Source organism: Myotis daubentonii, chromosome 2 (genome assembly GCF_963259705.1).
Source record: "Myotis daubentonii chromosome 2, mMyoDau2.1, whole genome shotgun sequence".
Taxonomy (NCBI): Eukaryota; Metazoa; Chordata; class Mammalia; order Chiroptera; family Vespertilionidae; genus Myotis; species Myotis daubentonii.
In genome coordinates this window covers 198,395,242-198,419,707 of record NC_081841.1, presented here as the reverse complement: position 1 = coordinate 198,419,707, position 24,466 = coordinate 198,395,242, and the positions used below count along the sequence as shown (strand labels likewise).

Here is a 24,466-nt window from a genome sequence, read left to right as displayed (position 1 = left end):
TCTCTCTCATCATTGATGTTTCTACCTCTCTATCCCTCTCCCTTCTTCTCTGAAATCAATAAAAAATATTTTTTAAAAAAGTATGAGATAGATGCCCATTTAAGATTCTTTGTATGAATTTTTTGAATTCTATAGGTGAAAGTTGTTTATAGGATAATTCAGGAGAAAGATTGCATTTACAGATATCCCATATTTATAGACTGGCTTGAATAAGTATATTTTATTTGGAAATTGTCTAAATTACAGGATTTTCACCCCAAAGGAAAAAGTGATATCACAAGCTAAAAGTGATATTTCCTCCCTTGCACTGAAACACAACAAAATCTTGCCTCTCATCACACCATACTTGTGTTACACTTTTCCTTGTGTATATGTTTTATCTCTTGTTTTATTTAAAAACATACTTTACATAGAAGATATTAAGAGACATTAATGAATAAATAGATCATCAGCCTATAAATGAGAGTAACACAATTTTGAAGTAAATATTAATAACAATCTTATATATAATGCTTTATTTTTTTATATTTTAATTTCCACTAGATTCAACAAGCAGGTTTGCCGTGTAGGCCCAGTGTGCATCCTGAGTGTGATCTTCCTGAATTTTGTAATGGATCCTCATCAGCCTGTCCCCCTGATATCATGATAATCAATGGACATTCATGTAAAACTAAATATATTTGTTATAATGGAGACTGCCATGATCTTGATGCACGTTGTGAATCCTTATTTGGAAAAGGTAATATGGTTTTGCAACATCTAAACAGTTGATCTTCAATATTTTATTAACATTACCAAGATAATGGGCAGTCACATATAATTTATATTTTATATGATTATATATGTTATATATAAATACATATAAATTTAAATTATTTATTGTTTAACATGTATATATATTTTTGGTATATTTTTATTTTTTTAAATTTTATTAAGGTATAATTGACAAAATGCATATATTTATGGTATATGATTTGATGTTTTGATATTTCCTATATATTGTGAAAAAGTTGCTATAATTTTTATACATTATGTTAAGTACTGCTCACAGAATATATATATGTATTCATATAAATGAGATTGCTGGGTCGTAAGGTCGTAACGTTTTTAATTTTTGAGGAGTCTATATGTTGTTTTCCATAAGAGCTGTACCAATTTCATTCCCATGAACAGTAAAAAAAACTTTACTTCTCGCTACATCCTTGCTAACAATAATCTTTTTTTAAAAAAATATATTTCTTTATTGATTTCAGAGAGGAAGAGAGAAGGAGAGATAGAAACATCAATAATGAGAGAGAATCATTGATTGGCTGCCTCCTGCACGCCCCCCACTGGGGACGGAGCCTGCAACCCAGGAATGTGCCCTTGGCTGGAATCGAACCTGGGACCCTTCAGTCCACAGGCTGACACTCTATCCACTGAGCCAAAGCAGCTAGGGCAACAATAATCTTTTTTTAAAAAAATAGTTATCCTAAAATGTGTGAGTTGTGCTTTTGATTTGCGTGTTCCTGATGATTAGTGATGTTGAGCACCTTTTCATATATCTGATGACCACATTGTCTTCCTTTGAGAAATGTCTCTTCAAGTCCTTTGCTATTTTAAAATCCCATTATTTGTTTTTGCTATTGAATTGTATGAGTAACATATATTTTAGAGATACATGATTTGTAAATATTTTCTCTTATGCTATGTTTTCTTTTCTTTTTTTTTATTGATTAAGGTATTACATATGTGTCCTTATTGCCCCATTACCTCCCAACTCATGCCCTCACCCCCATGGTGTCTATGTCCCTTGCTTAGGCTTATATGCATGCATACAAGTCCTTTGGTTGATCTCTCCCCCTTATGCCCATCCTCCCATACCGTCCCTCTGAGGTTTGACGGTCTGATCGATGCTTCTCTGTCTCTAGATCTGTTTTTATTTATCAGTTTATGTTGTTCATTATATTCCATAAATGAGTGAGATCATGTGGTATTTATCTTTCTCTGACTGGCTTATTTCACTTAGCATAATGCTCTCCAGGTCCATCCATGCTGTTGCAAATGGTAAGCATTCCTTCTTTTTTTTTTTTTTTTTTTTTTACCACAGCATAGTATTCCATTGTGTAGATGTACCACGGTTTTTAATCCACTCATCTGCTAGGCACTTAGGCAGTTTCCAAATCTTAGCTATGGTGAATTGTGCTTCTATGAACATAGGGGTGCATATATCCTTTCTGATTGGTGTTTCTAGTTTGTTGGGATATATTTCCAGAAGTGGGATCACTGAGTCAAATGGGAGTTCCATTTTTAGTTTTTTGAGGAAACTCCATACTGTTCTCCACAGTGGCTGTACCAGTCTGCATTCCCACCAGCAGTGCGTGAGGTTCCTTTTTCTCTGCATCCTCGCCAGCATTTGTCATTTGTTGATTTGTTGATGATAGCCATTCTGACAGGTGTGAGATGGTACCACATTGTTTTGATTTGCATCTCTTGGATGATTAGTTACTTTGAGCATGTTTTCATATGTCTTTTGGCCTTCCTTATGTCTTCTTTTGAAAAGTATCTATTTAGGTCCATTGCCCATTTTTTGATTGGACTGTTTATCTTCCTTTTGTTAAGTTGTATGAGTTCCCTGTAAATGTTTGAGATTAAACCCTTATTGGTGATAACATTGGCAAATATGTTCTCCTATGCAGTGGGCTTTCTTGTTGTTTTGTTGATGGTTTCTTTTACTGTGCAAAAGCTTTTTATTTTGATGTAGTCCCATTTTTTTATTTCCTCTTTAGTTTCCATTGCCCTAGGAGCTGTATGAGTGAAGAAATTGCTTCGGCATATTGTTTGAGATTTTGCTACCTCTTATGCTATGTTTTCTTTTCCCTGTGTTGATTCTTTCCTTTGCTGAGAAATTTTTTTAGTTTAATGCAGCCCCACTTGTCTATTTTTGCTTTTGTTGCTTGTGCTTTTGTATCATATGCAAAAAATTATTGCTGTCCAAGAGTTTTTTTCTTATGTTTTCTTTTAGGAGTTTTATTGTTTCAAGTCTTAACGTTTAAGTCTTCCTTACCCCCCCACCTTTATTGAGATATAATTGACATACAACATTATATAAGTTTAGTTGTACAATGTGTTTATTTGATTCTCAGATATTGTAAAGTGATTAGCACAATAACATTTAGCTAATACTTCCATCATGTCACATAATTACCAATCCTTTTTTTGTGTGGTGAGAATATTCAAGATTAATCTCTTAGCAATCTTCAAGTATGTAAGATAGTATATAATACACCTAATGCTATACATTAGATTTTCAGAATTTAGTCCTCTTATAATGAAGTTTGTACCTTTGATTGCCATGGAGAAGGTGAGAGAGAAGTGGCCATGCTCAGGCTGTATTTAGGAGTTAATGTCAATAAGAGTTGGATTACATAGTGGAGGCAGGAAATGAGGGATAAAGTAAGTCAAGGATGATCCCTAAGTGTTAGCCTGAATATCTGGTTTACTAAATGGTTCCATAAACTGAAACAAGGAAGTCTAGGGGTAAAACTGAATTTGGTTTTAGGATATGTTCAATTGTAAATGCCTGTTAGTCATGAGATGAGGTGAATCAGATATTAGGTTATGTTCAGTATTTTATTGTACCTCATATTCTTTGATAATAGGATAAGGGAATCTAATTATATTATTTGGAATATCAGAGGGCAAATTTTTTACTCAGTAGACTTGGTCAGTATGGTGCACTTAAGGGAATATTTGACATGTGATTTCACATTTGCAAAGTGCTGCCCTGTTAGTGTTTTCATCTCATCCTGGAAAACCCAGACTGATCTGAGAGAAAGTCTTTAACTAATAAGAAGCGTTCAAGGGGGAAGTTAATAATATGGCTCATTGGTACCTTTAGATGCAATAGATGGACTAATAAGAATTGGACCAGATGAAAAATATCACTTTTAATGGAATTAATTGACTTCTCTGTGACTAACATATTCTTGTATAGTCTCTCTCCAAACTGGGCTGAATTATCCAGTTTCTGAATTTCCCTGGATATTATCATGATGTTGAACAATTCCTGCATTGGCATTCCTAACCTCGTATCTCAAAGTCAGAATTGAACTTATTAAACAATAGAGGCCTGGTGCATGAAATTTGTGCATGGGGGAGGGAGTCCCTCAGCCTGGCCTGCACCCTCTCACAATCCAGGACCCCTTGGACATCCCTGTCGCAATCCAGGGCCATTTGCTCCTAACCGCTCACCTGCCTGCCTGCTCAGTGCGCGTCAAAGCAACCAGTGGTTCCATCGTAATGGACGCTTAGGCTTTTATATATAGAGATTGTGAATTCTAAAAAATAACATTGCCTGTCTTTATGGTATATAGACAATGGACCAATATTTAAAAATGGTGGAAAGATATTGAATTAGAAGATAAAAAATTTTAAAAAAATAGTGGGGAAAATGTAAATCATGGAAGGGGCAGGTAAACCTTCTTGATCTTAAAAATGTGGAGAAGGAATAGTTGAGAACTAACAGTGACTAAATAAACATCATCTTAATTCTCATAACAACCTACTGAGGTAGATACTATTATCTGCTTTTGTGGATGAAGCAGTTAGGCTTAGTGAGACTCATGTTAGAGTAGGTAACTGGGCTGTGCAGAATTCTGAAATGGCCCCCCAACTCTCCTGTTGTACATGCTTTGGATAGTGCCGTTTGAGTTTGGGCGGAACCAGTGAACATATGATGGGCTATCTTTCTTGTGATTAGGTTATATAGTGAGAAAGGAATTTTGAAGGTGTGCTTAAGGTCCACCATCAGTTAACTTTGAATGAATTGAGATCATTGTGAGTGGGTCTGACCTAATTATGTGAGTCCTTAAAAGATGGGAGATGTCAGAAAGATTCTCTTGCTGGCTTAGAATAAATAAGCTCCCATGGTTGTGTTATATATTTTTTAATTGATTTCAAAGAGGAAGGGAAAGGTAGAGAGAGAGAGAGAGAGAGAGAGAGAGAGAGATAGAAACATCAATGATGAGAGAGAATAATTGATCAGATGCCTCCTGTATGCCCCACACTGGGCATCGAGACCACTACCTGGGCATGTGCCCTGACTGGGAATTGAACCATGAACTCCTGGTTCATAGGTTGATGCTCAACCACTGAGCAATGCTGGCTGGGCTAAGCTGCCATGTTTTGAAGGGCCATGTGACTAGGACATGGGGGCAATTCCTAGGAGCCAAGATCAATCCTTGGCAGATGGTAAGAAAATGAAGCTATGACTGCACCCCCCCGCACCCCCCCCCCCGCCTTCCCTGAATTCCACCAATCTGTGAGCTCACAGGAAGACTTCAGCCTCAGCCAATAACTTCTCCCTGGGTAGAGAGATCACTTCTGCCTTGCTGGACTTCTGACTTCTAAAAACTGACATTATAAGAGGGTGTAAGCTGCCAATATTTTGGTAGTCTTTTGCAAAGCAATAAAAAACTAATATAGTAACAAAGTAAAAAATAGTTATATATAAAGATTGGCAATTTTGGTCCTTTTTAAAAGACTTCTTGAAGATACAATGAGGTTTATTTAATGAGATTACATTATAGACCTGGCTTTTTATGAGTTCCTACTCAGAATCTAGGAGAACAAGTATAATTTTCTTGTGTTATCTTTTTATTGCTCTCTTTCACAGAGCCCTCTCATAATTTACACTTCTGTGATTCCTCTTACGCCTCATATCTTTTGTGATGAAAAGAACAGAAAATGAAGTGAAAGGAGGAATAACATGACCATTGTCCTTTCACTTTAATTTTTCTATTTTTCAACAACCTCATTGGGAACATTTTTTAATTAAATAATAAAGGAAAAGGAGATATAATATCTGAGGCAATGAAGAAGATGAAAAAGAAAGGGAGTTTTAATCCAAATACATTTTAAACTTTGACAGGTTCAAAAAATGCTCCATTTGCCTGCTATGAAGAAATACAATCTCAACTTGATAGGTTTGGGAACTGCGGTAAGGAAAGAGGCCAATATAAATTCTGCCAATGGAGGTATGCTATGCAAATACTAAATATAATATTGTTCTATAAGATTCTATCTTTAGGTTGTTTTTTTAATTGATTTTTGGGAGAGAGAGGAAGAGGGAGCTAAACATTGATGTGAGAAAGAAACATTGATCAGTTGCCTCCATACGTGCCTCGATTGGGGATTGAACCCACAAACTGGGAATGTGCCCTGATCAGGAGTCGAACCCACAGCCTTTTTGTGTATAGGATGATGCTCTAACCAACTGAGCCACACTGGCCAGGACTAGTTTTTCTTCCTATGTGTTATTCATGCCAGTGGTTCCAAGTATGAAATGTGTATGGGAGTGAATCTCAGATCAAAATCTTTGCTCTGACATCTTTCTTGTGCTACAGGCTTAAATGTACATCTAGTTGTAAGCACATGTAGATGACCATTAGGCTCCTAAATCCAATAGTAGCTGAAACTAATAATGTCTGTTGCACCTTTCCTTTCTGAACCTGCTCATTTTTCTTTATAAAAATACTGTTCTCATTCATTTGATTGCTTGCCCAAGCTGAAGACTGCCCAGTGTCTTTAAAATGAAGTTCATTTTTTGGTTAATCTCTTCCCACCCACCCAACCCCTCTTCCATCTGAGATTCGTCAATCTGTTCCATGCTTCTGTGTATCTGGATCTATTTTGTTCATCAGTTTATTTTGTTCATTAGATCCTATGTATGATGAGATCATGTATATGCATATATATATATGTATAACCCCTGAACATATAGACAGTAGTGCGGTGAAGGCCTTGGGGGTGGGGGTGGGGTGGGGGTGCAAGGTGGAAAGGTTCAATGGGGGAAAAGGGGGACATTTGTATTTCAACAGTAGAGATACATTAATAAAATAAAGTTAATCTTTTCCTGTATCTGAAGAGCCAGATCTTTGATATATTGGTCATGAATTTGTTTTAATAAACATTTATGAATAACCTATGTGCTGGACACTGGGCTAGATACTAGTTAGAAATGACACATGACCCTTGTGCTCATGGAATTTGTAGGCAGGTAAATATATCATGTAGTTTTATATTTCCTTGATTTGCTTATGCTTTTACTTTTGTTTAGAAATGCCTTACTCTGTTAAAATCCTACTAACTTGTAAGCTTTGACTCAGATGGCCTGTTCTCTTTGAAGTTTTCCTGACTGCTAAATTACAATGTGTCCTCATCTTAAATATCTGTAAGAATTTGTTTATTTCATTTGTAGAACTTTTTTTTTAGAAAAACAATTACCCTTTTTAAAAAGTGAATTTATTGGGATGAAATTGGTCCACCAAACCATTCAGGTTTCAAGTGAACAACTCAACAAAACATCACATTTAGTATTAGATGATAAGGGTATGGGTCTAATTTGTTTACCATTAGATCCTATAAAGTGCTTGCATGAATTGATGATTTGACAATAAGATATAAATCTGCACAGTGAATAAAAGACCATAAGTAGCATTGAAAGATAATCTTGTATCAGCAGCTTTATACTTTTTTACTTCAAATGTTAGTGATAAAGCATTACATTTTCCCTAGACATATTGCCATATATTATGAACCATGTGTTTTTAAATTTTTTTCTTATAAAGCAAATCTGAAGCATTTTCAATAAATGCCTAATCTGTAATAATAATATAATTTTATTATATTTGTAGGAATCTTATATGTGGAAGGTTAATTTGTACCTACCCTACTCTAACTCCTTACATTCAAAAAAATGTTGCTGTGCTTTATGCTTATGTACGAAATGTTATATGTATAACTTTAGACTACAGTCTTCATGGCTCAAGTGTAGATCCACTGGTGGTCAATGATGGCTCTGAATGTGATTCTGAGAGAGTAAGTGATTTAAAATTTATTTTTAAAGTTAAATTAAATTTATTTCTTTAACACGTATTTTCAGTATCAAATTTTAAATTCATTTGTAGTGCTATATAAACTTAAGTATTCAGAGAAAGAGAAAATAAGCTCCAGTAAGGCTCCAGATATTAAGAGGGAAATGGAACAGTTTGATCCTTTTCAGAATTTCAATGTTGTGAACAAGGAAACTACCAACTATTTTAGGACTAGAGTGGGGAGGGGAGAGATCTTGGAAATACATTGTAGTTAAGTACTCTCTAGCATGGAAATTCACTTTTCTTCTTGTAAAAAGTAGTATGTAGAAAAGTAATAAAAGTAAAACTGGGTAATATGTGTCTCTCTGTGGCCCAGTAGATAAGATCACAAGTTAATTTTCAGAGTGCATAGAATCAACTATTCACCTCTTATGTTTTGACATTTTGCTAGTCACCTAACCAGTGTGAGATACCACAATTATATGTAAAGTGGGGATAATAATAGCTTTTACTCTGTGGGGTTAATGAGAAGATGAAATTAGATAATAGTATAAAGTGATTAGCTCAATGTTCAACACATTGTAAGAGTTAAATACAGGTTGGCTATTATTATTTATTGTTATTATAAGTCATTATTTCTGAGGCTGACACAAATATGGAGAAAACATAGAGGGAATAAATTTACTGCAAAGTTCCATTTTATTCCTGACCAGATCTTTGCCGGCTGCTTCTTCATGCCTAGGAGCCACGATGGCCTCCTCAAAGGAGGGCTATGCCTGGGGGTTCAGCAGACATATTTAGGCCATGGAGCCAAAACACGTAAAAGTAAAATTAAGTCTCCATGCTTCTGCTTTTATTTTGTTCGTCAGTTTATTTTTTTCATTAGATTCCACATGTAAGTGAGAGCACGTGGTATTCATCTTTCTTTGACTGGCTTATTTCACTTAGAATAATAACCTCCAGGTCCATTCACGCTGTTGCAAAGGTAAGAGTTCCTTCTGTTTTACAGCTGCATAGTATTCTATTATGTAAATGTACCACCTTTTTTTATCCACTCATACACTGATGGGCACTTATAGAAAGTGCCTAATGGGGTTGTGCGCCCTATGAAGGGGGGAGGGAGTCCAGATTTTATCATTATACTTCTGCAACTCAGAAAATTGAAAATGAAACTACCATTTGATTCGGTGATCCCACTTCTAGGAATATATCCTAAGAAGCCAGAGACACCAATCAGAAGGAATATATGCACCCCTATGTTCATAGCAGTGCAGTTTATAATAGATAAGATTTGGAAACAGTCCAAGTGCCCATACCATATGATCTCACTTATATGTGGAATCTATGTGAACAAAATAGAAACAGAGATATGGATACATGGAACAGACTGACAGCTGTGAGAGGGGGGAAGGGGGACTGGATGAAAGAAGGTAAAGGGATTAGCCAAAGAACATAAATGCATAACCCATAGATTCAGACAACAGCGTGTGGTGATGGCCAGAGGGAAGGGGTCAGAGGATGGGGATAGCTATAATAGTGTCAACAATAAAAATAAGAATTAAAATGAGTATCAACAATAAAAATAAGTTAAAGAATTAAAATGTTATCATAATTCCCTTTGCAGAATAGAGCTACAAAATGATTTGTGAAATTATTTTTTAAAAATAAAAATGTTTCTAAAAGGAAAAAAATAAATCAGCAGATGATTTGATATTATTCAGTTGGCAATTTAGTAAGAATAGAATCTTTTCCATAACATGGACACTTTTTCTTAGTGATAATGTCTGAAAACAAATTTTACCAGGTAACCTTTAATGATGCAATAAGTCCTATATAATAAAACATTGTTGGTACATTTGTTACAATTGATGAACCTACACTGACATATCACTATCACCCAAAGTGTATAGTTTACATTGGAGTTACCGGAAAAATCTCACAATACTTGGAGATTAAGCAACGCATTCTAAAAGGAGGAATCTCAAGAGAAATTGAAAATTATTTTGAATTAAATGAAAATGAAACATAAAAATTTGTGGGGTATAGCAAAAACTACTTAAATGGATATTTGTTGCAGTGAATGGTTATGACCTTATGTTATAAAATTAATGATTAAAATGTGAAGATAGCTGAAATTCTTTGACTTGGAAATTTTTTTTTCATTAGGTTTGTATAAATCGTCAATGTGTAGAATCAAGGTTTCTTAAGAAGGAGTCCCTTAATTGTTCAGCAAAGTGCAGTGGACATGGAGTAAGTAAGCATGTGATTAATATATGTTCCCCCAAATCACATTAATCTTGGGCACTTTTCAGTATCACTCATTCATTTATTCAACATTTATTGGGTTCCTACTACATGCTAGTGTTGGGTTGCAACCTCCTGCAGAGCTTTATGTGTATAACCTGAAACTGGACCCCTATGTGGAAGGCAGGGAGAGACTGAAGAAAAAGGCAGACCATTCCAATTGGTAGGTGGCAGGTTTAATCACCAAGAAAACTTACAGGCTTGTCTTGGGCAGCCAGAAGAGAAGTAGTTTTCTGCACGAGCCCACCAGAATTTTAGAAGTTAATACAGAGGTCCTAACTGGATTCAGTCACATATCCAGGGGGCCTTATCTGGGTTTAGTTCCATACCTAGTTCAATTAGTCTCATCACCACATTTCCTTGTGATTTTTTGTCTGGTTATATATCTATTGTTGAAAGTGGTGTATTGAAGTGTATTTTATTGTATTGCTCTCAATTTCTTCTTTCAGACCTGTTAGTATTTGCTTAATATATTAGGTGCTCCAGAGTTGAGTGTGTATATTATGATTGTTATGTCTTTTAAAAGTGTTGGCCCTTTATCATTATATAATGACCTTTGTTTTGTCTTTTTACTATTTGGATGAAAGTCTGTTTTGTCTTATATAAGGACTAGAGGTCCAGTGCACAAATTCATGCACAGGTGGGGTCCAGCCAGGCCAGCCCCAATTGGGGCAGATCAGGGCTGGGCCTGTTGGGAGGAGGAGATGGTGGGAGGTTGGCTGGCTGGCCCACCCCTATTGGGACCCGATCAGGGCCTGGCCGGCTGAGGGGAGGGCCTGTGGGTGATTGGCTGGCATACCCCACCACTGATTGGGGTTGGGGGCCAATTGGGGGCCAGTGGCCTGGGGGAGGGGCTATGGGTGGTTGGCAAGATGACCCTGCCCCCTATTGGGGTGGGAGGGTGATGAGGGGTGGGGCTGGCCGGGGGGATGGGCTGCAGGCTGATCAGTGGTGGTGGTGGGAGGCGGAGCCATTGCCCAGCTCCCAAGCACTAAGGGAGCCAGGCAGGGGGGCCAGACCTGATCAATTGCCTCACAGGTGGGATGGTGGAGCAGGTGAGGGGGTGGCGCCAGGCCAAGGCAGGTGCCAGGCGGGGCTTTGGGGCTGTGAGCTGGGGGGTGCAAACTGGGGCTGCAAGACTGGGGGCGCGAGCTGGGGCCCGATCTCCCCAGGCCACCCTGAGGGCCCCCCCCCCCAACTGCATGAATTTGTGCACTGGGCCTCTAGTCTTATAGATAAAACAGTCCATATTAAGCTAATTGAAAGTTAACTTCAATCCTGTACAAAAGCTCTAAACATTTACTAAACTCCTTTTGTTGTCTTTTTTTTTTGCAAATACAACATGGTTAAACATGATATTCAATATTGAACTTTTCTAGTACATGAAAGATGAAAGTTATCTTCTCAGAATAGATATCCTATTAAACTGTTCCAAGATTACATAAAGAGAGAAGCATGAAAGCTTGAAGGCAAATAGAGAGAGGTTCAAAATGTGTATAATGTACTTTAATGAGGAGAATCAAAGGATTGCAACTTTTGTCACATGCAGAACTCTGAAGTCTAATTATAGGAGTCCATCATTTGGAGGCAAAGGCCAGAAACTAATTCTTACTCATAAATGTAACTGAATTGAAGCATACCTGGGGGAATTTTTTATTATGTGGTAAGAATTCGTATCTTTAGCTCCTCTTCTTACTTTCAATAGGCTTTTCAGGATACTTTCAAAAACTTCTAAGGTTTATAAAGTAGGTGTAGAGGAGAAAAACTTTGGAGAAAGCTTATATTCCAAGAGGAAGTTCTTCTGACATCAAAAGATGAAGAAGGCAAATTGTCTTGCCCAAATTAGAAAGGGACAAAGGCAATCAAAATATTTTTATTATATATGACCTCCTGCATATTGTAGTTTTTAAAAATCTATTGATTGATTGATTGATTGATTGATTTTATTGTCTAAAGTTTTACATATGTCTCCTTTTTCCCCGATTGACCCTGCCCCCCTATTCCCACCAGAGTCTGTGTCCATTGGTTATGCTAATATGCATGCATACAAGTCCTTTGGTTGCTTTCTACCCCCTGCCCCCCCATTTATCTCTGGATCTATTCTTGTTCATCAACTTATGTTGATCTTCATCATCATCATCATAATGTAGTTTCTTTTTAAAAAAACATTTTTATTGTTTTCAGAGAGGGAGAGGGAGAAATAGAAACATCAACAATGAGAAAGAATCATGATTGACTGCCTCTTGCACACCCCTTACTGGGGATCGAGCCCACAACCTGGGCATGTGCCCTTGACTGGAATCGAACCCAGGACCCTTCAGTCCTCAGACCGACTGAGCTGAACCAGCTAAGGCTGGCATATTGTAGTTTCTTAGGAGGTCTTCAATTAGTTATAGTTATATGATATTATAATTATCTACACTAATAAAAGAGAAACATGCAAATTGGTTTCACTCTGCTACGCCCACCAGCCAATCAGAGTGACTATGCAAATTAACCCAACAAAGATGGCGGTTCATTTGCATATGCAGTCACGGAGCGAAGACTGAAGGCTCTGGCCAGAGTGCAGACTGAAGACTGAAGAGGCTTGGATTTTCCGCTGAGGTGGACCAAAGGCCTGGGTCCCGGGTGCGGAAGGAAAACCGATGCCAGCAGCCAGGGGAAGGAAGGCCTATTGTGCGAATCTTCGTGCAACGGGCTTCTAGTAGATAATTATGTGATGATTATGTAATTTACTTTGATAATGACAATGCCTCAGAGCTGGTGGACAAGTAATTAGCAATATAAGATTTTCTTGGAGTTGTATCTATTTCTAACATGTTCCTTTTATTTTCATGTAATATTAACTGTGCAAGAATGTGTGCTTAATAAAATAAGGGATTGGACAAAGAAACAAATGAAAACAGCTCATAGACACAGACAACAGCATGATGATCACCTGAGGGGAAAGAGGGTGAGGGGAGGTAGGAGAGGCTAAAGGAGGGGATGAGTGGTGATGGAAGGAGACATGACTTGGGATGGTGAACACACAACACAGTAATCAGAGGATGTATTATAGAATTGTACACCTGAAACTTACATAACTTTATTAACCAAGTTCACCACAATAAACTCAATGAAAAAAGAAACAATAAAGTTAACTACTTTAAAAATAAAAACAGAGCAAGGCAAATGAAATTAAAATTGCACATTTTATTAATAAAAAATGTTATGTGCTGAAACACTATTTTTATAGCTACCATTGTGTAAAATCATTTTCTTCAACCTCTGACACCGAGCTTGATACTTGTTAGAAAGTCTGATGTAAGAAAATTACATCTCAACAGGCAGAGAGTCAAGAGAGTATCCCAATGACCATCTTCAAAATTCACCATCAGAGGACTGATTGTCATCTTCATCCCTTTACTTTTCGGTATTTCCTTGGAGCCTCTCCTTCTGGATTATAGCTCTGCGTTTTAACATTCAGTCTTTCTGCTGATTGGTGTGCTGCAAGCTTAGCTTGCATCTCCTTATGGCTCCGTTTCTGCTGTTGCTGACCTGCCAACTCTTCTTCGGTGGAGAGCAGCTGTGTAGGTAAATGGTGCTGTGGTAGAAGCCCAGCTGCTGGGCTGTCATCAAGGTGCTGTTCATCCCTGTGAGCCTTTCCTCTGAGGAAATCGGAGACCCTCTTCTTTGCTGACAACCAAATGAATCATTCTGTCGTGAAGGTAACACATGGGCTTTAAATTTACGTGATGGGGCACTGAGTTTTTGGCTCACATGCCTAGCACTTCCGTGTAACGAGGCTTCTTCTGTGTCCCACCATGAAGGCCTGTCAAGTTCTCAGTCCTCTTGTTTTCTTCTGAGTGGTGTTCACCTGGGTCTGCAGTTGTGGCCCTTGGTAACCTACCACTAAACAGGCTGCTGGAGCCGGTGGGATTATCTTTGGGTTGACCTACACCCGATGCTGAGGGAGACTCTCACTGGCTCTCACTGGCTCTGGGTGAGGGAGGCACAGTGGCCCTGCTGCTGGGAGCTGGGCACTTGTTCACTTTGTACCCAACCTGGGGAGCCTCTTCGTTATCTTTGTGACAAGAATGTAGAAAACCCTGTTGTTGTGAGGTGGTTTTAGATGATGTGAAGTGATCTGCAGAACAGCCTGGAACTAGTGATGAGGTATCAAGTATCTGGTCAGAATTCTGGGCCCTGTTTGTGTCCACGTCAGCGGCAGTTGCTTTTTGCCTTGGGTTACAGTCGAAACTAGCAGGGGAAACAGTTCACTTTTCCCTCTAATTTCTTCACGTTCTGCAATGGCAGCTTCCAGTTTGGCAACAGAGTCAAAGATCTTTTTATCCTTGTCGGGCAATCTGCAAATGAACTTTTCATGGCGAAAAGTCTCTCCTGACACTTCGACATCTCCCTCAGCTCCGCCAAACTCCTCTGACCAAGTCCTCGGGAGCTTGGGGCTCGAAGCTGCAGGGCAGCGAGGACACGCTAGGGGCCTGAGGCTGGGGAGACGTGGGCACCGGCTTCCTGGCAGGCCTGGCTGCAGCAGCGGGAGGCGGGGACTGCGGCACTAGCGGGAGTCGCCCTTTTGCTGGAAGGACTGCCCCTTTTGGTTTTTGATTCACAATTTACCTCTTTTCATATTTGTGAGTTTATTAGCAAATTACAGTAGCTATAATTTGTTTTTACTCTTTTAACTTGTATTCTGTTAAGTGGTTAATTCACAATCACATTACAGATTTAGAGTTTTCTAAATCTGTGTATTTAGTTTTACTAGTGTGTTACATATTTTTTATATGTTTTCATGTTACTGATTACTGTCTTTTCATTTCAGATGGAAGAACTCCTTTTAGTAAGGCAGGTCTAGTGGGGTTGAATCTCCTCAGCTTTTGTTTGTCTGGGAAAGTTCCTATTGCTCCTTCATTTCTGAAAGATGAGTTTGCTGGATAGAGAATTCTTGGCTAACTTTTTTTCTTTCAACACTTTGAATATGAAATTCCACTCACTCCTGGCTTTGGGGGAGGTTGCTTTATAGATGACAATTGCTTTGTGTTTTTTTTTTTTTTTTTGCAATTTTTTAGAATTTCCTCTTTGTCTTTAATATCTATGACTATCATTATAATATGTCTTGAATAAGGCCATTTTGCATCGAGATAATGGGGTGATCTTTTGGTTTTGTGAGTTTGGATGTCCAAGTCTCTCCCCAGGTTTAGGAAGTTCTCAACTATCATTTCTTTAAGTAGACTCTCTGCTCCCCCTTTTTTCTATGTTCTCTTTCTAGGGCTTCAGTTATTCTAATATCTGTATGCTTGATGGTTTCCCATAGATCACATATGCTCTCTTTGCTCTTATTCTTTTTTCTTATCTACACTGGTTCCTAAGCTCTAGATACCAATTCTATCTTCTAATTGGTTTATTGTGCTTTAGATGTTCTCTATTACATTTTTTTCCAAATCATTATATAATTCTTCACTTTTACAATTTCTTTATGGTTCGTATTTATGATTTCTATCTCTGTTTTATTTTTCATTTTCTCCAGAAGATTTCCATATTTTGTTGAATCGTATGTCTGTTTTCTTGTAGCTCCAGAGTTCCTAAAAACAGGCTTTTAAACTTTTTATCAGTCAAATTGCTAAATTTTCTGCATCTTTTTGAGTTTGCTGCAATATTATTTTGATGATGAATTGTTTCCTTGCTTCTTCATTTTTCTTGGAATTTTGCATTGCTGTTTTTACATTTGAAGTACTAGTCACTTCCTTAAATCTTTTTTTTTTTAATATATTTTATTGATTTTTTACAGAGAGGAAGGGAGAGAGATAGAGAGTTAGAAACATCGATGAGAGAGAAACATCGATCAGCTGCCTCCTGCACATCTCCCACTGGGGATATCCCCGCAACCCAGGTACATGCCCTTGACCGGAATTGAACCTGGGACCTTTCAGTCCGCAGGCCGACGCTCTATCCACTGAGCCAAACCAGTTTCGGCTCCTTAAATCTTTATTAGCTGTCTTCAGGTGGGATATTTCTTATTGCTCTTGCTTGTGTTTGGGTCTTTCTCTAACACTGTGTGGGTATACCTACTCCACAATTTTTGCTCCTTTTATGCCAGAATTATTAAGCTTGCATTTCTTATCTGGTTCTTAAATTGACAAAGCTGGCTGCTGGAAACCTCTCTTTTGTCTTACAGAAGGTGGAAAACCTGTTTCTTTCCTACAGCTCAAGTTTGTGCTTTCTTCCTTGCCCAAGTACCCTGGCTTGATTTTCTGAGGGAAATCCTTGTCTACTGAGCTTGCTCTTTCTGCTCAGCTGAGGTGTACAGAGAAGGAGTAGGCTACAAAGTGGGAAAAATTATGGGTTTAGCACTTGAGGTATTTGGGGTGCTCACAGGTCAGGTGGGGAGAGATCCCTGATTTAAGTTTTTACAGCAGTTCATGGACAACCTTCCTGCTGGAGTACTGACTATTTATTAAAGGGCTAATTTTCCTTCCTTCCTTCCTTCCTTCCTTCCTTCCTTCCTTCCTTCCTTCCTTCCTTCCTTCCTTCCTTCCTTCATCTCCCTCCCTCCCTTCCTCCCTTCCTCCCTTCCTCCGTTCCTCCTTCCTTCCTTTCTTCCTTCCAATATGAAGGTTATATGACAGAAGCTGGGGCGTTGGACTTGAACAGAGTACTTTTTCCCTTACATCTAAGCCTTGGAACAGTGAAATCAGTTTCATGTTCTTAAATTGAAATATCAGAAACTGGGTGATATTTAAATTGTTTTGAGAAATAGCATAGCGCGGTAGTCAAAGGCAGGGCTTCTGAAACCCCACTGCTTGGGTTTAAATCCTGGCTCTATCACTTACCATCCAGATGGCTTTTGGCAAGTTCAATATGCCCCAGATTCTTCATCTGTAAAGTAGGAATAATATGAGTTCTGACCTCAAAGAGCGGTTGTGAGGATTTAATGAGCAAATCTGTATAAAGTGCTCAGACTAGAGACTCACATAGTAGGCACCATAAAGGTGTTTGGCTATGATACAATAATTATCAATAACAAACAACCAGTTTCTAATGTTATGCTATATCTAGGTATATGAGTCCCTCTTGTAACACAGAAAGCCTTTGCTTAAAATTCAAACAAAGGCAAACAAAACTTGATAATGGCTAAGGCGGTGTTATGCTCATGTATGTTTAATAACTACTCCTGGGGGAGGTTGAAGCCCTCATTTGTAAGTGCAAATACTTCAGGTTACCACATGACAATGACCCTGATCTTGGAGATTCAGCAAAATCAGCTCTGGGAACTGGTACTGTTGTATCGCAAATCAGCGAGCTAGATACGAGACGCCTTAACAAGCCAATTAGGAGTCTTTTTATTGCGCTGGTTCAGAGCAGAATATCTCTGTCAAATTCTGAACCAAAAACATGAAGGAAATGCTATTTATTTATTTATTTATTTATTTATTTATTTATTTATTTATTTATTTAAAATATATTTTATTGACTTTTTCCACAGAGAGGAGGGGAGAGGGATAGAGAGTCAGAAACATCTATGAGAGAGAAACATTGATCAGCTGCCTCCTGCACCCACCTACTGGGGATGTGCCCGCAACCAATGTACATGCCCTTGACCGGAATCGAACCTGGGACCCTTGAATCCGCAGGCCAATGCTCCATCCGCTGAGCCAAACCGGTCAGGGCTATTTATATGCTTCCAGTTCTTTGTTTCCCAAATACGTTTTTTCCGGACCTTCTGCAGACTTTACAAAGAGCTTTGTGTAAGTTATTTTTGCAGACAGTTTGTAACCTTGGATACATAATGAACAAACACTTAGCATGAGAATATGGGAATTATTATCAGTATTCACCTATTTAGACGGCTAGCTTGCAAGGTTAGACAGTTAAGTTTTTATCTTTTTCTGTTATTCAAACTAAAAAACAAAGTCATTTTACAGAATAAGAGACTATCTAAAAGTGACAGAGTTTACAGTGACAGAGTTTACAGAACAAGGGACTATCTAACAATAGCAGAGAATTGCAACTAGCAGTTTTTATACAAGATGTAGGTTACTATGCTTCAGTACCAGCTGGCCTCTAGCACACCATTGGAAACATCTTTCATTGGAATTAAAGGATGTGTTTTTGAAATTGCACACTAAAATTTCAGGTGAACATTTGAAGATGTTAAATTTTCTTGATGCAAATATTGAGAGCCTTAATTCATAGTTTTATTGAGATGCCATGTGTGTATGTGTATGCCTGTATCTCTCTGTGTGTGCATGTTATTTAGGCTAAGAAATCGAGCATTTATTTTATAGGCTTGTCTCTCTAAAATAAATAGAATTGCACCAGATAAAAAATACAAAAGTAAGCTTGATGATCCATCTGATAATGTTACTTTTATGAGAGCATATTTTTACATGATCATTTAAAATGTAAAAAATGGTCCTAGGTGTGCACGTCTGAGTTGCAATGCCATTGTGACAGTGGCTGGACCGGTCAAGATTGCAATACGCAGTCCAGACATGCTGACAGAGAAATAACAGGCAAGTATCTATCTCTTTACAAATCCAGCTAATAAAATTCTCAAATAGCTTATCATGACAAAAACAAAGTTAGATGTTTGACACTTAGGAAGAAATGACTATTTGTAATTGAAAGGTAACTAGGCTTCTTTCAAGAAATGAAAACCAAATATGCCTTCTTAATCTTGCTCTCTTTTTCTAATATTAACTTTCAGATATCATGATTGAAGCTGAGAGTATCTTTTAAATTTTTATTGATTGATATCATTGGCTTTCCTCCTTTAAGACTATATTTCAATATTTCCTCCTTTATAATTGATTCTGTGATCTCAGCTATACACACTCTGTTACTATGTGTTCATTATAGAAGAAATAAAATAAATTGAAGATAATTTTTACTCTGAAAAAGTTTACAGTTTAAATGAGAAAAACCAACAACTTGCTGCTGTAGAGATCCCAGAGGGATGCTAGCACAGTGTTGTATTTGTTCACCAGGACTTCAGTTTCCGTTATTCATGCATTGATTTGGCAAATATTTATTGAACTAATATATATTTGGTCCTGGTCATATGGCATGAGGGATGTACAGCAAGTTAAATTAAGTCCCTCTCCTTGTGGAGTTTAAATAATGTTTCAGGTACCATACCCAGTCTAACTAGTTGTAGAATAAGGATTAGGAATCAAGTCTGATTTTTATGCCAGTGCCATTGTAGTAGCAATGGCTCCATGTATAAAAACAGATCCTTAATGTCAAAAAGTCAACAGTCTAATAAAGAAAAATAGGAAATGCACAAATATAGTGAGATTCAGTGGTAACGTACCTGGTAACAATGCATATTTATTGGATAACCTTGCAATTACACCATACCACATTATGCGTTATTGAAGGTTTTGGGCCCCACTTAATGGTGTTATAGTGGGATTTTTATGTAGCTGCTGTATAATATAGAATACGTTGCAACTTTCTGGAACTTGGTTTCTATTCATTTAAAAAATTCTTGATTGTTGATATTGTTATAGATGTCACCCCTCTTTTACCCCATTGCCCCCTCCACCTGATTTCCATTCCATCTCAAGCCTTCACTACCCTATTGTCCATAGGTAATGCATATCTATAATAATAATAAAAGCATAATACGCTAATTAGACTGGATATCCTTTCAGACGAAGGCGGGGTTGAGAGGGAAGCCTGGGTCTCGGGTGCCTGCCGGCAGCCAGAGGGAAGCCTGGGTCCCAGGTGCCAGAGGGAAGCCGGTGCTGGCAGCCGGGAAAAGGAAGGCCTACTCTTGCATGAATTTCTTGCATCAGGCCTCTAATATACATATAGTTGTTTGATTAATCTCTTCCCAGAGCCCCACCCCCTTCCCTCTCAGATTCATCAGCCTGTTCCATGTTTCTATTTTATTCCTCAGTTTATTTTGTTTATTAGATTCCTTGTTCATTTATTTTAATTTTTGGACTCAATTGTTAATAGATATGTATGTATTGCCATTTTATTCATGTTTTTAATTCCTCCTCCTCCTCCTCCTTCTCTTCTTCTTCTCCAACTGCTTTTCTCTTGCTGTTTTTACATTCTCTCTCTGTCTTTAACCTTTGTCATTTTACTTTATTTTTTAATATATTTTTATTGATTTCAGAGATGAAGGGAGAGGGGGAGAGAGAGAGAAATATCAATGATGAGAGAGAATAATTTATCAGCTGCCTCTTGCATACCCCATGCTGGGGATTGAGCCCGCAACCCAGGCATGTGCCCTTGACCAGAATCGAACCCTGGACCTTCAGTCTGCAGGTCAACACTCTATCCTTTGAGCCAAACCAGCTAGGGCCAACCTTTGTCATTTAAATTATGAGGTGTCTTGATGTGGGCCTGTTAGGATTCCTCTTGTTTGGGACTCTCTGTGCTTCCTTGACTTGTAAATCTATTTCTTTCACTGGTAGGGGAAGTTTTCTGTTATTATTAATTCAAATAGCTTTTCAGTATCTTGCTCTCTTTCTTCTCCTTCTGGTATCCCCATAATGCAAATGTTGGTATACTTGAAGTTGTCCTAGAGGCTCCTTACACTATCTTCATATTTTTGGATTCTTTTTTCTTTTTGCTCTTCTGTTTGGATGTTTTTTTTTGCTTCCTCATAGTCCAAATTGTTGATTTGATTCTCATAATCCTCTATTCTACTGTAGAATCACTGTAAATTATTTTTTATTTAAGTTAGTGTATGCTTAATTTCCGACTAGTTTTTTTCATGTCTTTGAATTCTCACTAAGATCCTTGAAAGTCTCACTAATTCCCTTCAAGCTCTCATTAAGATACTTGAGCAAACTTATAACCATTGTTTTAACTGTGTATTTAGTAGTTTGCTTCCATTTCATTAACATTTTTGTCTGGAATTTCTTCTGTTCTTTCACAATCCCCACTGGTTTCTGACATGTTTCTTTATCTCTGTATTTTGGCTGTTGCCCTGTGTTTGTTTCTATGTATTAAGTAGAGCTGCAGTGTCTATTGAAATTCATAGAGTGGCCTTGGTAGTAGGTGTCCTGTAGGGCCCAGTGGTTCAGCCTCCCCAGTTACCTGATCTGGGCACTCTAGGTGCACCCTGTGTGGGCTGTGAGCATAGTCTTGTTGTAGTTAAGCCTTGATTGCTATTGATGTCACTGGGAGGAACTGCCCTCCAGGCCAATAGGCTGTGAGGACCAGCTGTGACTACAGTGGAAGAGCTGCTGGAACAGGACTTGCTTCAGTGGGGGCTTTGGTACTTACTGGGTCTACCCCTTTAGTGTGTTGCTTGTGGGTGTGTACAGTTGTAATCTGGTATGGTCTGAAGCTGTCTACCAGGTGCACTGGCTCTGGGGCCTCCCAGGAGGTGCAAAGTCAGCCACTACCTGGGGCCACCTGGAAGGAGCCACAGAGGGACCTGCAGATTGTCACCACTTGTGTTGGGTCCGGAAGTGCCCAGGTGAGGGCAAGTTGTCTTGGGCCTCTTACTGAAAGGTATGGGGTATGCTGATACCAGCTGTTGCTTGCTTGAGAGATTTTGGGAAAATCTGAAGCCTGAGCCAGGACAGGCCATTCATATGGAAAAGCCACTGCAAACAGCTTGGATGGAATTGAAAATTGGATGGGGCGGGTCCTCAGGGAATTACCAGGGCAGAGTGAACAGTGTAAGCCAGGCTGTTGGAAACCCAGATATGGCTGCCAATCAGCTCTGCGACAGAGGAGGTCTTAGCACAGGAACAATGGCCCCTGTAAGCACCCCTGTCTGGGAGAAAGTCACCGTGAGTTTTTGCTCTGATGGCAGATAATCCAGTTCCTCCCTGTATGTCCCTGGCTCCTTCTGAGCTGTTGCCCAAGTGCTGGAGCTCAGAGGGAGTGAGTCCATGTAAGTTCATGTGCCTGCCCTTTAAGAGGCACTTCCTTGGTCGTGCCATTCAGCCACAATCCCCACTGGTTTTTACAGCCCAAGTCACAGGGACTTCTCTTCCTAGCTCTGGAACCCTGGGCTGTGGGTCTGGTGTGGGGTTGGGACATCTTGCTCCTCCCAGGAGGCCTCCTCCGCAGCCAAGGAATTCCTCCCAATTAAAAAAATGCCACACATGGGTGTCGGATCAGCCTGTTCTGCATCTCTATCCCTCCAGCCAGTCTTGATATACTTTTGTCTTTAAATCTCTAGTTGTATGACTTCCATCAGGTGGTTCTGAATGATGGTTGTTCTGTGTTTTAGTTGTAATTTGATGTGGTTGTGGGAGGTGGCGTGTACTGGTGTTTACCTACACTGCCATCTTGGCTCTGAATCTTGGTTTCTATTCTTTTAGAATGAGAGGTAATAGAGATAGTCCAAAGTATTATGATTCTATTATTTTTCCATGTTACTGAATAACAACAAAAACTCAGAACTTTGTAATTATTTTGCTGCAGCTTAAAAGTAAAAGTAGACAGCTTGTTTTACTCTGATTTTTTAATGACTTTTTGCTTTTAGATTTAATCATGGAAAGGGATGCTTGGAAATCTGCAAAGAACCGGTGGCTTCTAGGTTTCTACATTACTTTACCTGTTCTGATCATAGCAACCATAACAGGTATTACACTGAATTATCTGAAAAAGCGGTTCAGCAAGGAAGAGGAATCCAGAAGTAGCAAGTAAATTTGTGTTCTGAAGTTAAACTTTATACCACTTGAACCTAGTCAAATACAAGGCATTATTGTGAGCAGCAACAACACATTTTATAAGGACTTTTAGTACTACATCAGTATATCATTTAAATATGCGATAATTTTGAATAGTCGCATTTTAGAGATACAAAATTTGGGAGTGTAGTTTAAGTAACTATCCAAAGTCATTGCCTTGGTATTTGAGAGAGGAAGAATTCTAATATATCTATATCTATTTATTTTCAAATACCATAGAAGTTCTCAATGATCTCTGTCACTTTACAGGAGAAACACCAGAGTATTTATTAGAATACAGATTTTTGGGCCTTATCACACATGAAATATTTCAATTTGCATTGCTGTGTCATATAAGAAATAGCTTTAAAATGATTCTCTGGGTACAGTCTTCAGAAGTTGAATTCATAATTTAGTCTGCAGTATATTTTTATTTTTAAAGATAATTAAAACACAAAGACATAGAACAAGGTGCAAATACCCATTTTCCCACCATTAGAAACAAATGCTAATATTTTTCTTATTTCTCTTATGAAATGATCATTACACGTACAGCTGCAATCCACTTCTAGTATTTGTTTCCTTCCTGCGGGAGACAATCTTTACACAGAAAGTCGTCGTATCTTACATATTTTTACTACATGTGGCTGTATCCATGTGCAATATCTAGACTTATATGTTATTTTACATATTTATACTTTTTCATAGATATATTTTCTAATTCTAATTTTTCTTTTGTGGTTTTCCTTTTATCATTTTTTATTTTTCATGAGCAGTTTTCTCAGAGGTTTTTCTATTTTGTTAGTAATTTGAAAAATACAGGTTTTGGTTTTGTTGAGATCCCTATATTTTCTTTGTGTTTATTACCCTTAAATTATGTTCTTTTCCTCCTATGTGCTCTATTTACCTTTCCTGTTTTAATTCTTTGAGTTAAATGCTTTATTACTTTTTAGTCTTTCTTATTTTCTACCATATGTTATAAAAGTTGAAACTTTCTCCTTGTATGTAATTTTTTTAGATTAATGAGGGAGGGAGGGAGGGGAGAGAGAGAGAGAGAGAGAGAGAGAGAGAGAGAGAGAGAGAGAGAGAGAGAGAGAGATAGATCACTTGTCTCCTGCATGATGCACCTCAGTTGGGGATTGGACCTGCAACCTTTTGGTGTATGTGATAATGCTCCAACCAACTCAGCCACACCAACCAGGGTCCTTTGTATATCATTTTATAATTGACATCTAGTTCAAAAAATTAGAAATTTCCAGTATGATTTCCTGTTTAAATCATGACTAAATAGTGTCTTGGTTTTTTTAGTTTCCATTTATGTGATTTATTTTTGTTGCCATAAAAAGTATTTCCATTTTTTTTTACTTATTGGGAGAGACTTGCCCTTGACCTGTTTGTTTGCACAATGTCAGCAGCATGCTTGGTAGCATTGTGGACACTTTCAGTTTTGCCATGGTAACATCTGTGGGGCATTCCTGTATAAGTGTCCATTGCCTCCATGTCTACAGTATCACCTTTCTTGTAGATTTGCATGTACATAGCCAAAAGAACAACTCTTTTCTAAAAGGCTTAAAGAATGTATAGCAGGTCTCTCTCTCTCTCTCTCTCTCTCTCTCTCTCTCTCTCTCTCTCTCTCTCTCTGTCTTTTCCTTTTGTGTT

General features: G+C 38.2%; 1 protein-coding gene and 1 pseudogene across 1 annotated transcript in view; one reads left to right on the top strand and one right to left on the bottom strand.

The window, feature by feature from the left end:
- ADAM32 (ADAM metallopeptidase domain 32) overlaps positions 1-24,466 on the top strand; it is a 99,509-nt gene that overhangs the window by 63,441 nt on the left and 11,602 nt on the right. The window contains exons 14-19 of the mRNA XM_059685345.1: positions 544-739; positions 5,912-6,017; positions 7,677-7,860; positions 10,023-10,106; positions 18,577-18,670; positions 22,621-22,780. Coding sequence (XP_059541328.1) covers positions 544-739; positions 5,912-6,017; positions 7,677-7,860; positions 10,023-10,106; positions 18,577-18,670; positions 22,621-22,780 — 824 coding nt within the window. The remainder of the gene's footprint in view (positions 1-543; positions 740-5,911; positions 6,018-7,676; positions 7,861-10,022; positions 10,107-18,576; positions 18,671-22,620; positions 22,781-24,466) is intronic.
- LOC132225926 (DNA-directed RNA polymerase II subunit GRINL1A-like) lies at positions 13,438-17,033 on the bottom strand (annotated as a pseudogene).